Here is a 13,076-nt window from a genome sequence, read left to right on the forward strand (position 1 = left end):
AGAGGATGTAAAAATTAAATCTAATCAAGTAAAGCATGATAACCTCAACAAGCTGACAGCAAGAAATAACACCCTTTATCTGTTTCTGTACATAGATAATATATGTATCTATCTATACACAAGTGAGGCACAAGGGGTAAAGTACTCGGTGTGTTTAATAAATCATTTATATCTTTGCTGAATATCCAAAATGCATTTCCATACAGATACTGCATCCAGCAGTATCACTCAGTGAGCTTTCTGATCCATTCCAACAGGCGTCAGCAGGAAGGACAGGCTGACACAGCAGAGACAAACTAATGCAGAATGGGGTTCCCTCTCACCAGTGTAACTTCTTGGAGGCATTAAAATATTCACAAAATCAATTGCCATTAACCAGAAGCTCCCTACTCCCTTCTACTCCTCAAAAAAAATTGCATTGTGCTCAGTCCAGCTGAGAATTCCAGGGTTAAAAAAATGGAAGGATATTACCACTAGAAAAACAGTAAGAAATTACCTATTGTTCTTGTTTCAGAATACTATTGCATAATCAGCATTTGGAAAAGCTTACAGGGGTTGAAGTAATTTCCATGGCCATGTCAAAGTCTCCAGAGCTCAGAAAGTCTCAAGACAATCTGATCTTGACAAATCACCCCAATCTACTCTTTTCTCTTTCCCTGACACAGCAATCTCAACTTCAGTTTTGCAGTCAGCCAGTCTGCACCTTCCACAGCTCTCTGTCCCTCTCTAGGCAGCCTGGGTTCATGCAGGATTGAGGCATCTTGCACTCTGCTGTCCAGGGCAGAAAGGGAAGGGTAAAATAACCCAGCTCTGCTCAGAAAATGCCCTGAGTAGAGATAGGACAAATGTCAGATTCAGGCAGACTTGCCACCTTTCTTGACCACTTCAGACACCTTGGACAACCACCTCACCTGATTTCTTACCAGTGTTAATTTACACATTAATGGCTGCAAGATTCCTGAAGGCCACTACAACTCCAGTGGGGAAAAAAAAAAAGAGCTTGAGGATAGACTTGTGCAAACAGGAACAGTTTTGTGAAGGGAATAAAATGCTACTTTCTTAGAAGTCTGCCTAAAAGCACAGAATTAACGTGATACCTGTACCTCCCAGTCAGCTCCCATCAAGGTTTATTTTTAGATGCTCTTTCAGACTCTGCAGAGGGATATTCCCTAGGTGATGTGGCTCAGCCCTAGCTCTCGGTGTCCCAGGAAAGGGCCAGGGCTAGGACAGAGAGGCTAACACTTCCAATGGTTAACGAATTCAGAGTTAACTCTTGCAAACTCTCAGGTAAGATCCTCCTGTCCCTGCTAAGGCTCTCCCTGGGCTCAGCAGCCCCTTGAGTGCAGCAGTGGCAGTGAGGACAGAGCCAGGCTGGCCGGAGCAGCCAGGGCAGGAGCTGCTGCCTGCCTCGCCGCCCCGCCCTGGCTGTGTCAGAGCACGGGCTAGGACAGAGAGGCTGTGTCACAGCACGGGCTAGAATCCACTTCCTACGGTGAGTGAATTCAGAGTTAACTCTTGCTCACTCTCAGGTCAGTCCCTCCTCTCCCTGCTAAGGCTCTCCCTGGGCTCAGCAGCCCCTTGAGTGCCCAGGCAGCAGTGGCAGTGAGGACAGAGCCAGGCTGGCAGGGGCAGGAGCTGCTGCCAGCCCTGCCGCTCCGCTCTGGCTGTGTCAGAGCACAGGGGGCACAGGACCCTCAGCAGACACAGGTGAGACAGACAGACAGGACACGGACCCACCTTGTTGGTGCGCGGGTTGAGCATGAGCGGCTTGCCCTTCTCCTTGGTGTGCAGGCTGCGCCGCGCCATCGCGCAGGGCGCCGCGGCCACGCGCAGTCGGGACAGCATCCTCCTCCTCCTCCTCCTCCTCCGGAGCACCTGGAGAGGCAAAGGCAGCGCTGAGGCACCCACAGAGCCAGCAGAGCCCCCCACACACCCACAGCGGGCAAGGGCAGCACCCAGGCACACACAGAGCCAGCAGAGCCCCCCCCCACACACACCCAAGGGCAGCACTCGGGCACACACAGAGCCCCACACACCCAAGGGCAGCACTGAGGCACACAGAGCCCCACAGACACCCACAGTGGGCAGCACTGAGGCACCCAGAGAGCCCCACAGACACCCAAGGGCAGCACTGAGGCACACACAGAGCCCCACACACACCCAAGGGCAGCACTCGGGCACACACAGAGCCCCACACACACCCAAGGGCAGCACTCGGGCACACACAGAGCCCCACACACACCCAAGGGCAGCACTCGGGCACACACAGAGCCCCACACACACCCAAGGGCAGCACTCGGGCACACACAGAGCCCCACACACCCAAGGGCAGCACTGAGGCACACACAGAGCCCCACAGACACCCAAGGGCAGCACTGAGGCACACACAGAGCCCCACACACACCTACAGTGGGCAAGGGCAGCACTCGGGCACACACAGAGCCCCACACACACCCAAGGGCAGCGCTGAGGCACACACAGAGCCCCACACACACCCAAGGGCAGCACTGAGGCACCCACAGAGCCCCACACACACCCAAGGGCAGCACTGAGGCACACACAGAGCCCCCACACACACCTACAGTGGGCAAGGGCAGCACTCGGGCACACACAGAGCCCCACACACACCCAAGGGCAGCGCTGAGGCACACACAGAGCCCCACACACACCCAAGGGCAGCACTGAGGCACCCACAGAGCCCCACACACACCCAAGGGCAGCACTGAGGCACCCACAGAGCCCCACACACACCCAAGGGCAGCACTCGGGCACACACAGAGCCCCACACACACCCACAGTGGGCAAGGGCAGCACTGAGGCACACACAGAGCCCCACACACACCCACAGCGGGCAAGGGCAGCACTCGGGCACACACAGAGCCCCACACACCCACAGCAGGCTCCTGCTGCCACGGGGAAGCAGTGCAGCGTGAGACCCCTTTTAACACCATGAAGGAACAGCCCAAAAGCGCCAGGAGGAGGGAAGGGAAGGAAGGGCTTGGAGTGCTGAGAGCACAGAGCGCAGGGACGCAGGGATCCTCCGGCAGCACAGAAATGCCAGCAGGGAGCTCAGCTGTCCCTGGTGACCTGTGGAACCGGCACTGGCCCAAATGCCAGCCCGGACAGCACAGCCTGGGCAGGTCAGCCACAAAATCCCCACTGAGAGCCTCCGGAGCTCTCCAACAACGAGACCTCCTGGCCTGGACAACAGGAGATTCTCTCCTGGCCTGCAGAGAAACCGTGTCTGCCAGCATATTGAAACCCTGCTACAACAACATGTGGAATTAACATGGCCAAGAACTCCACTGATCTGTGGATTCCAGGCTTAGATTTTTACAATTCCAAACTTCAAAAATAGTTTTAAAAAAGTTTATTTTCAGAGAGACTATATCCTTTAAAGTAAAGGATGTTCCCCTAAAAGAATTAAAAAGTGTTAATATAACTCAAGTTCTAATCCTGACAGGCGTTAGCAACTCTTGAACTCACTTTACTCCGTTATTGATCACACGCTCTTTGGAGCAGAAATTACCATTTATCACGTGCTCATATACGGCGGGACCAGCAGGGAATGTGCAGTGGAGATCTCTGGAATCCCAAAGATTATTTCGCTGAGCCAGAGAGACAATGGAAGCAGGGCAGGACCTCCCCAGGACCAGGGTCTGTGTGGTGACACAGCGAGGGGACAGGAGAGGGGACCTGTCACCCCCAGCCCAGCTACACACAGCCCAGGCAGGCAGGGACAGTGAAACAGCACATGAGATATTTTTAAGGAATGAAATGATGCATGGCTTGCATTTTTGATTTCTTCCAGATGGGAGACAAAATTGAATTAAAGAACAAAACTTCATTATCTTAAATATCGCCTGAATACTTTAGAAGACCTGCTCTAATCAAATTCGCACATAATCAGCTTTTAAGATGGCAGACTGGTCTTACAAGTCACAATCTGAGGATTTTCTTGAAAATCTCTCCAAGCATTAAAAAAATACACAAACATCTAATATTTTTTATCAAAGTTTCTCTTCTACCCACTACCAAGCGTAGAGGGAAGCTGCTCTGCATGCAGAACCATCCCTTGCCCTCAACCTTCACTTGTTTGTTGAGGCCTGTGAACGACAAAACTCCCCTCAAACCCGCTGTGTTGGTTTGTTTTGGGGTAAAGACCATAAATTTGCTGTGTGGAGTGGGACAGGAGGCAGGGGAGGAAGCCCTGCCAGCAGCACAAACAAATGTAGCCTGAGACGCGCTCATTCCTCCCCAAACCTGCTGGTGGTGGAGCGAGCCCTCGCTCGGGAAATCAGGACCAGACTCGGGACATTAACTCTGAGCTGCAGAACACATTAACTGTGCTGCCCTTAGGATCACCAGATTCAGTTCTAGCCGGTTTCAGCTCTGGATGCTCACTGCCGTGCCCCCACGGCCGCAGGGGCATCTGCCCTTTGTGGCAGGGAGCCCAAACAGGGTCTGTGACTCCAGAGCCACAGCAAAGCCATCCCAGGGTCCCACCGGCCTGGGGCCACCGCGGCGTCAACCTGCCACCAGCAACGACCTTAAACAAGGAATTAAAAACTAGCACAGGCACCACACCCTACCACACTCTAATTACACTGAAATTACTTTGTTGCAATTAATGAGCATTTAAGAACCAAACAAGACTGCGGCCCAGATTCACCCGAACTTGTCAATTAACTCTAATCAAGCGGGCAGAGTGGAAAAAGCTTTTCAGAGGTGATACAAATCTTGTTTTCTTCCCGGACGTGTGAGAGAGGAGACTTGCTCCTCTCCAAGGTGTCACACCAGCACCTAAAATTATTCTCTTGATGGAAGTATCTGGATTCATAAAAGGGGAGAATCAAGCTTCATTTTCCACCGAGCCCTCTGTTTAGATCCAAGAGATATGATCCCAGTTAATTTATATCCATCACAAAACCTGACTGGCCACTCAGCTCTGAGCTCTCCCTGCCCTGCTCTTTTCATTGTTCCTTGTTTATTTCCTCTCCCATGCTGTACATCTCATCCAACTCCTTTTGTCACAGACTTCTGAATGTGGTTCAGCCAGGGCTTGCCTCCCAAACCCACCCTAACACGGCCTGCCCTGGCCCCACAAAGCAGGAAATCCTCTCCCATGCCCGTCCCTATTGCCGTGCAGGGCTGCCAGCAGCTCTGCCCGCATGGCCGCGGCCCCCTGTGACCCACCCAGCCCTGCCGGCCACCAGCCTCGCGCCCTGCTCCCTGGGGAAGCACACAGGGACACGGAGCCTCACGGCTGCTGGGGGGCCACAGGAACACGCCTGGGGAAAGGTCCCCAAAAGGTCCCGAGCCACCACCTGGTTTCAAGGAGATGGAAGGGCTGCACTGTGCTGCTGTCTGGGGAGGCTTTAACGTGGCTTGTGATGGGCTTGTAGGAGAGAGGCCTCAGAGGGCGGCAGTTAAACCATAAAAACAGGAGAGATCATTTTGGCAGTAGAGGCTGACAGAGAATCCCACAGTGGTTTGGGTGGGAAGAGACCTCAAAGCCCCTCCAGTGCCACCCCTGCCATGTGCAGGGACAGCTCCCACTGTCCCAGGCTGCTCCCAGCCCCATCCAGCCTGGCCTGGGGCACTGCCAGGGATCCAGGGGCAGCCACAGCTGCTCTGGGCACCCTGGGCCAGGGCCTGCCCACCCTCCCAGCCAGCAATTCCTAATTCCCAATGTGCCAGAATCTGTGCCTGCCCTCTGGCAGTGGGAGCCATTGCCTGGGTGCTGTCCCTGCCTGCCTTGTCCCCAGGGGCTGTGCAGCTCTCCTGGAGCCCCTGGAGGCCCTGGCAGGGGCTCTGAGGTGTCCCTGGAGCTTCTCTGGTGCAGCTGAACAGCCCCAGCTGGGCCAGGCTGGCTCCAGAGCAGAGGGGCTCCAGCCCTGGCAGCAGCTCCGTGGGGAAGGGATGAGAACTGGGGGAAAGAGCAGCACCTGCCCCGATGTGAAAAAACACGGAGAGGACTGAGGCTGTGCAATGTCCTGTGAGGAGGAATTAGGAGGAAAGCAGCAGAATGGAAAGAGGAATAAATTCCTGCCCAAACCTGTGTCAGCATAACCAGGATCTCAGCTCTCCCTTCAGTGCCTGACAGTGGTGAGAACTACACAAGACTGCGGAGCACCTCTAGGCTGAGTCCAGCGCAGCTGAGAATTTTTGAGTTGCTGTGTCACAAATTAAGGGGATTAAATCCTTCAGCACAGCAGAGGACAGCTCCCTGCTGTGCCTTATCAGGAGGCATCTGCCCAGGTCAAACTAATTACCAATATGCACAAGCGCCCTTATCTGGGAGCAAATGTTCTGCTGCTCCAATTATGGATTTGTTAAATGGCAAAACCTACTTTTAAGGGAAAGGTTCATCACGTTCTCAAAAGGCAGAATTAGGCTGGCCAGAGAGTCGGGAAGCTGAGAGCCAATTAAAGCAAAGCCAGCTTCAATTAGTGCCCGGGCTGCCTGACCTGTGGGTCTGCCCTCAGCACCAGCAGTGCCTGTCCCTGCCCGGCAGCTCCTGCCGCGTGACTCTGCACCTGCCTTCAGCTGGAGGCGTGGGGAAACACAAACGCATCTCCAGCGCTCCCAAAATCCCGTGTCAGGTTTGAGGCACGGGGAAACACAAATGCATCTCCAGTGCACCCAAAATCCTGTGTCAGGTTTGAGGCGTGGGGAAACACAAATGCATTTCCAGTGCTCCTGAAATCCTGTGTCAAGTTTTTGAGGGCTGGAGAAACACAAATGCACGTCCAGTGCACCCAAAATCCTGTGTCAAGTTTGAGGCATGGGGAAACACAAATGCATTTCCAGTGCCCCCGAAATCATGTGTCAGGTTTGAGGCGTGGGGAAACACAAATGCATTTCCAGTGCCCCTCAAATCCTGTGTCAGTGATTTTCCAGCCCGTCTTTCGTGTACAGAAACTGACCCGTGTTGAGGAGCTTTTCTGCACTGACAAGCTGAAATCATTAATTCAAGGCCATGGAGGCCCCACAGAATTTCCAATCTTTAGGGCCTCAACCATTTCTAAGCCAACAGACATTGTCTCCTGTGCCCCCACAGCCATCCTTCTGAGCCTGCACCACCACAGGGCTGGAGTGGATGCACCATACACTCCATTCTCTTTTATTATTTTTTTTTTCATTAATAAACAGCCCAGCCTGGCCCACCCAAGCATGACACAAACCAGGCACGCACTAGCTGGCTTCATCACCTCAGTAATGATAAAGCAGTCTAAAGTTATTACATCAGGCGAGCACGGGCTCTAAGCGTGTCTCCCCACGGACTTCCACCTAAAGAAAGCAGCTCTCCCTGCACCCACCACCCCTCAGCAGGACACGGAGACGCTTTTGCTCCAGAACAGGGGCATCCCAGGAGGAAGGAGCACGCGGCTCTGCACAGCAGCTCGGCACCTCTGCCTCCCCGAGCCGGCCAAGATGCTGCTGCTGAGGAAAGCCAGCAGCAAACAGCGGCAAAACTACCTCAGGCTCCCTCCAGCAAAGTCCTGGGCCACCACTCTAAAGGGCATTTCTAAGGCACCTTGAGATCTGCCGATTAACAGGAGCAGTCATGGGCAGAAATCACTAATGAAGCGTTTGGCAGAGGCAGGCGGGTTATTTTGGAAGCAGGTCTTTAGCATACTGGAATTGCTTTTCTTCCCGCTCGTTCTGAGGCAGCCAGTTCAACAGGAAGAGAAGTCAGGCGTGGAGCACTCAGGCAGAGCGAGCAAGCTCACCACTTGAGGCTGGAAACATTCCCTGAACAAAGCACACTTCTGTGAACTCGGATGGGAGCGATTTCAGAACTTTCCTAAAAAGAGTACTTGTCAATTACTGCAATTTACAATACCATCAGCCTTCTTGCAGCACGAGCAGAAAGCAGGCCTGAATTGTTTGGTATTGGGATCTTGGTTGGTAGCAGCTCTTACCAGACAACATTCTTATACACTTACTGACCTAAATATTCTGATTCTTAAGCACCAGAAAGTCCATTATCTTTTACTGTGGAAACTGCAGAAGCAGTATTTTTGGCCAGGTCTGACAAGATGTATTGACATCCTTGATTTATTTTAATTTGTGCAACTAGGAGGGCTGCTGGTGGTAAAGGTGAGGACAAAGACCTCATCCTGAACCCCCTCATAAATACTCCAGGAATAGCAGAAAGGTACCCATGCTCTGCTCTGGAGAGCTGGCACATCCCTCTGCTGGAGCAGCTCAACTCAGAAACACTGATACTGATTTTTTTTGGATACAGGCTGAGAGGTGGACAAGGATGTTCCCAACATCTGCTGCACTTACAAATGGGAGTTCTTCATGGGAAAGCAGCTCAGCCCCGAGCACAGAGAAGCCGAGCTGCTGGGAGATCCGTGCAGGTGAAGTGTACGCCCGCCAACCTCTTACAAACCTCAAAAAATAAACACCCCACCTAAACCACAGAAGAACCTGAGAACCATGCACCACGGGCTACCAGAGCTGCTTCAGCTGCAGGGAAGGCGCTGGCACCACCCGTGAAGATGAGCATTCAATTAGTGCTCACTCAACCACGGCGTTCCACCACGCACTTTGACAGCCTCTGCCTTAGTTTGCAGAGCAAAAAGCTCCAAATCTTGCCTGCGCTCAAGCTGCTGACTCACAAGCCACCGCACAGGATTATCAGAACTTCCCTCCTGTGACTGTAACACGCAGTTTCTTCTAAAATACAGGCTCGGGTTAAATTTCTACAGATGTTATAGCGTCTAATAGGGCATTAGACACTGCTGGCTGCGCACACACATGGGCCACCTGCAGAGCTGCACACTTCTGCCCAGCTCTTTCATTTGCCCATATGAAAATTACAGGTACATAGAAAACCTCCCTTTGATGTTCACTAATTTTTGGAATTACCAACACAAACACACCAAATAATCAGCACTTGGTGGTTTTGATCTTGCTTGGCTGCAAGACTGTCCTGTTTCACCAACCCTTTATCAATGTGCTGTACGTTTGGTTTGCTTTTTCTCCTGTTAATTATGCGATTCTTGCCATGACACAACACCCCGGGCTGCTCAGACAACTCCCCTTAGTCAGTATTTTTTAGCGGAGCGTGGAGCCAGCGACGGCGGCGTGTCAGCCACAGCCGCTCCGCCGAAGGAGCAGCCAGGAGGCCGAACCCGAACAGCGACTCCGGAGCGCCGGGCGGCGCTTCCTGCTCCAAGGCCGCGCCAGTTGCTCCGCTCCTTCCCAACTTTCACTCTCTAGGGCCACGGGGAAGTTGAGGGCAGGTCGGGCCCGGCGCGGGGGGGCGGCAGCAGCGGCTGGGCCCGCTCGGTGGGCGCTCCCCGGGCCTCGGGCAGCTCCCGGCGGGCGGGCTGGCAGCTCCATTTGTCACCGTCCTGACAGGGGTAAACACGCACGGGCGCAGCCGGGGCTGCTTCCCCCGGCTCCTCGCGGGCACCTCCGCACCTGCCGCAGGGCCCGGCGCTGCCTCCGCGGCAGGCCGAGTCGCGGGGCCTCGCACCGCCGTGCTGCTGCTTCGGCACTACCCCCCGCGGGGCCGGGCCGGGGACACGGAGCATCCCAGGCGGGCTCCATCCCCTCCCCGCGCCCGGGCGGCCTCCAGCCCCTCAGAACGCCCCGTAGACACGGGTTTATAAAGAGAGAGAGAGAGGCCTGTGGTGCGCCGCCGCAGTTGTATAATTGTTACCAGAACGGGATCTACCTCCTCCTGCGGCTGCTGCCCGCTGAGCGATGCCGGCCGAGGACCTGTTCCTACTGAGCGAGAACAGCGCCCGCCCGCCGGAGCTGCGTCCACCGCAGAACCCGCCACTGACTGAAGCCTACACCGAGGCGCCGGGGAGGGACACCCCGGGAGGCGGGTGTTGGCCGTGACTGGCAACTCAAGCAGCCAATAGAAGGGAAGGGAGCTCGCCGGCTGCCGTGCCGTTTGACCAATGAACGTTTTATCCCGCCCCGGCAGAGGGGAAAAGGGGACAGGCACGGCGAGGTGGGATCTGTCACAGGTTAATTGGACTGGCGAGACAGCCAATCAGCGCTGGGGGGCGGGGAGAGGGGCGGGGCTGGGGATGGGAGTGTGAGGGTCGGGGAACATGAGGGGAACGTGAGGGGACGGAAACGGCGATGGGGAACGGGGAACGTGAGGGGACGGCAATGGGGAACGGGGAACGTGAGGGAATGGGAATGGGAATGGGCAACAGGGAACGTGAGGGAATGGGAATGGGGATCAGGAAACGTGGAACGTGAGGGGACGGCAATGGCAATGGGGAACGGGGAACGTGGAACGTGAGGGGACAGCAATGGCAATGGGGAGCGGGGAATGTGAGGGGACGGGAATGGCTATGGCAGTGGGGAACGTGAGGGGATAGCAGTGGCAATGGAGAACGTGGAACGTGAGGGGACAGGAATGGCAATGGAGAACGGGGAACGTGAGGGGATGGCAATGGCAATCAGGGAATGTGAGGGGACGGGAATGGCAATGGGGAACGGGGAACATGAAGGGAACGTGAGGGAGCAGGAATGGCAATAGGGAACAGGGAATGCAAGGGAACGGGAAACATGAGGGGAGCATGAGGGGATGGGAATGGCAGTGGGGAATGGGGAATGTGAGGGGATGGCAATGGGGAATGTGAGGGGATGGGAATGGCAATGGGGTATGAAGAATGTGAGGGGATGGGAATGGCAATGGGGAATGGGGAATGTGAGGGAAATGTGAGGGAAATGTGAGGGAACAGGAATGGCAATGGGGAACGGGGAATGTGAGGGGAGCGCGAAGGGACAGGAATGGCAGCAGGGAATGGGGAATGCGAGGGCACGGGGATGGCAATGGCAGTGGGGAACAGGGAACGTGAGGGGATGGGAATGGGAACAGCAATGGCAATGGGGGACAGGAACGTGAGGCAATGGGAATGGTAATGGGAAACAGGTAACGTGAGGGGACGGGAATGGCAATGGGGAATGGGGAATGTGAGGGGATGGCAATGGGGAACCAGGAACCTGAGGGAATGGGAACAGGGACGGTAATGCCAAAGGTGAACGGGGAACCTGAAGGGATGGAAATAGGAACAGCAATGGCAATGGGGAATGGGGAATGTGAGGGAATGGGAATGGTAATGGGGAACCGGGAATGTGAGGGGATGGGAATGGGGAATGGGAAATGGGAAGGGATGAGAATGGTAATGAGGGATGTGAGGGAATGGGAATGGGGAATGGGAATAGGGAATGGGAGGGGATGGGCATGACAATGGCAATGTCAGTGGGAATGGGGAATGTGAGGGGATGGGGAATGGGGAACGTAAGGGCATGGGAAATGGTAACGGGGAACGTGAGGGGATAGGATCCATGAGGGATTGGAAGACATAAGAAGATGGAGATCTGTGAGGGGACGGGGCTGTGAGGAGCTGGGGTCCATGAGGGGACGGGGCTGTGAGGAGCTGGGGTCCATGAGGGGACGGGGCTGTGAGTGCCGTGTGGCCCCCAGCACGCTGGGGACCGTGGCTCCACAGGGGCATCCTGCTGTGGAGGAGGCTGAGGGGGAAGGGCAAAGCAGGAGGAAGGAGCAGAGAGCGGTGGCAGGGAATGTGTTCACTCCACACAGAGTTCCTTGTGGCTACATGGAAGCTGCTCCCCGTGGCCAGGGCCACCGTGCTGGATGCCCTGCATGGAACAGGGCTCTTCAAAACATGCAGGGCCACAGTGCTGAGGTAAGCCCTGCCTGGTCTGCTGCCTCACAGGGCCTGGAGGGCTGAGGAGCCTTGGACTCAAACAGAGGGCTTGGCAGAAGTCGTCGAAGCAGCTAATACTGCAGGTCAGCACTGAAATTGCAGGAGAAAAGAGCAAACCCATCACTTTTCACAATAACACTTGGCTGTTTGTCCACACAATGGTCGGTGGAAGTGACACCCATCCCCAGCTCAGCCTCCACAGAGTTTAGAGAGAGAAAGTACAGGGGTGTGAAACACAGCAGCTCAGCTCATCCCAGACTTTGTCTGCCTCCTCTCCAGCCCAAACTCAGATGTTTTCCAATGCTGCAGGTTTTGAGACTTAATCACAGAATCCAGGAATGGTTTGGGTTGGAAAGGACCTTAAATCTCACCCATGTGCAGGGACAGCTCCCACTGTCCCAGGCTGCTCCCAGCCCCATCCAGCCTGGCCTGGGGCACTGCCAGGGATCCAGGGGCAGCCACAGCTGCTCTGGGCACCCTGGGCCAGGGCCTGCCCACCCTCCCAGCCAGCAATTCCTAATTCCCAATAGCCCATCTCATGCTCCCCCTTTCAGTTAAAAAGAGAAATTTTTCTTTTAACAAGAACTTTTATTAAGTAAGAATTTTGATTCTCTGCCACCGGCACCGAACACGATTTGAATAGTTTGATGTACAAGGAGCACGGTGCAGTTAAAAGAAGCAGAGTCACTATAGTAACAGTATCAGATATGTAAACCTACTTAATCAAAGCCCCCTCTCCTAATTATGATTTTGAGGCCTGTCATGAGGAGCACATTCGGCTGCTTTCCCCCTCCTCCCCTCCCCGACAGCATGACTGTGGCAGGTATGAGACGTTTCTGAATAATGCTGCCCTGCTCCTATAAACAAAAGAGATTGCGAAAATAACCTGCAAGGTCATGCCTTTGTGCCAGGCTAAAAATAGCCCAAATTGGAGGCATTTAAAAACGCCTGGCTTCCTACCCAAATTGCACAAACCCCTTCTGCTGTAAACCCGTGGCCTGTGGAGGATATTCCCCAGGATCACCTAACGAGCAGCTGGGCCCTGCCGAAACACGCTGTGCGGCCCTTTGCTGTGGAAGAAGGGCAGCCTGCAGAGCCGGGCTGTGATCAGTCACACCGAGGAGGGAGAACCCGCGCCCCGGGGGCTGCGCTCTGCGGCCCAGAGCTCCCAGCAGCGGCGGGGCCGCAGGCAGGAGAGCTGCCAGCGCCAGGGAGCCCCGGCTGCCCTCCCGCCCCGCGGCACTGCTCTGGGTCACTCCCAAATCCAGGCTGCCAGCCTTCCCCGGGCACAGGTCACTGTGCAGAGGGGCCTGGCCTGTGCTCTGTGCCCCAGCACGGCGCCAGCTGCCTCGGGGGACA

The 13,076-nt window shown here is 55.0% G+C and overlaps 1 protein-coding gene across 1 annotated transcript in view; it reads right to left on the reverse strand.

Moving 5' to 3' along the window:
• The window catches only part of ME2 (malic enzyme 2), a 36,731-nt gene extending 26,922 nt beyond the window's left edge, over positions 1 to 9,809 (reverse strand). Inside the window, exons 1-2 of the mRNA XM_063181134.1 lie at positions 9,698 to 9,809; positions 1,738 to 1,875 (exon numbers count right to left, since the gene is read on the reverse strand). Of these exons, the coding sequence (XP_063037204.1) occupies positions 1,738 to 1,845 (108 nt within the window). The 5' untranslated portion in view covers positions 1,846 to 1,875; positions 9,698 to 9,809. The remainder of the gene's footprint in view (positions 1 to 1,737; positions 1,876 to 9,697) is intronic.
• Between the last annotated feature and the right edge of the window lie 3,267 nt (positions 9,810 to 13,076).

Source organism: Melospiza melodia, chromosome Z (genome assembly GCF_035770615.1).
Source record: "Melospiza melodia melodia isolate bMelMel2 chromosome Z, bMelMel2.pri, whole genome shotgun sequence".
Classification (NCBI taxonomy): domain Eukaryota; kingdom Metazoa; phylum Chordata; class Aves; order Passeriformes; family Passerellidae; genus Melospiza; species Melospiza melodia.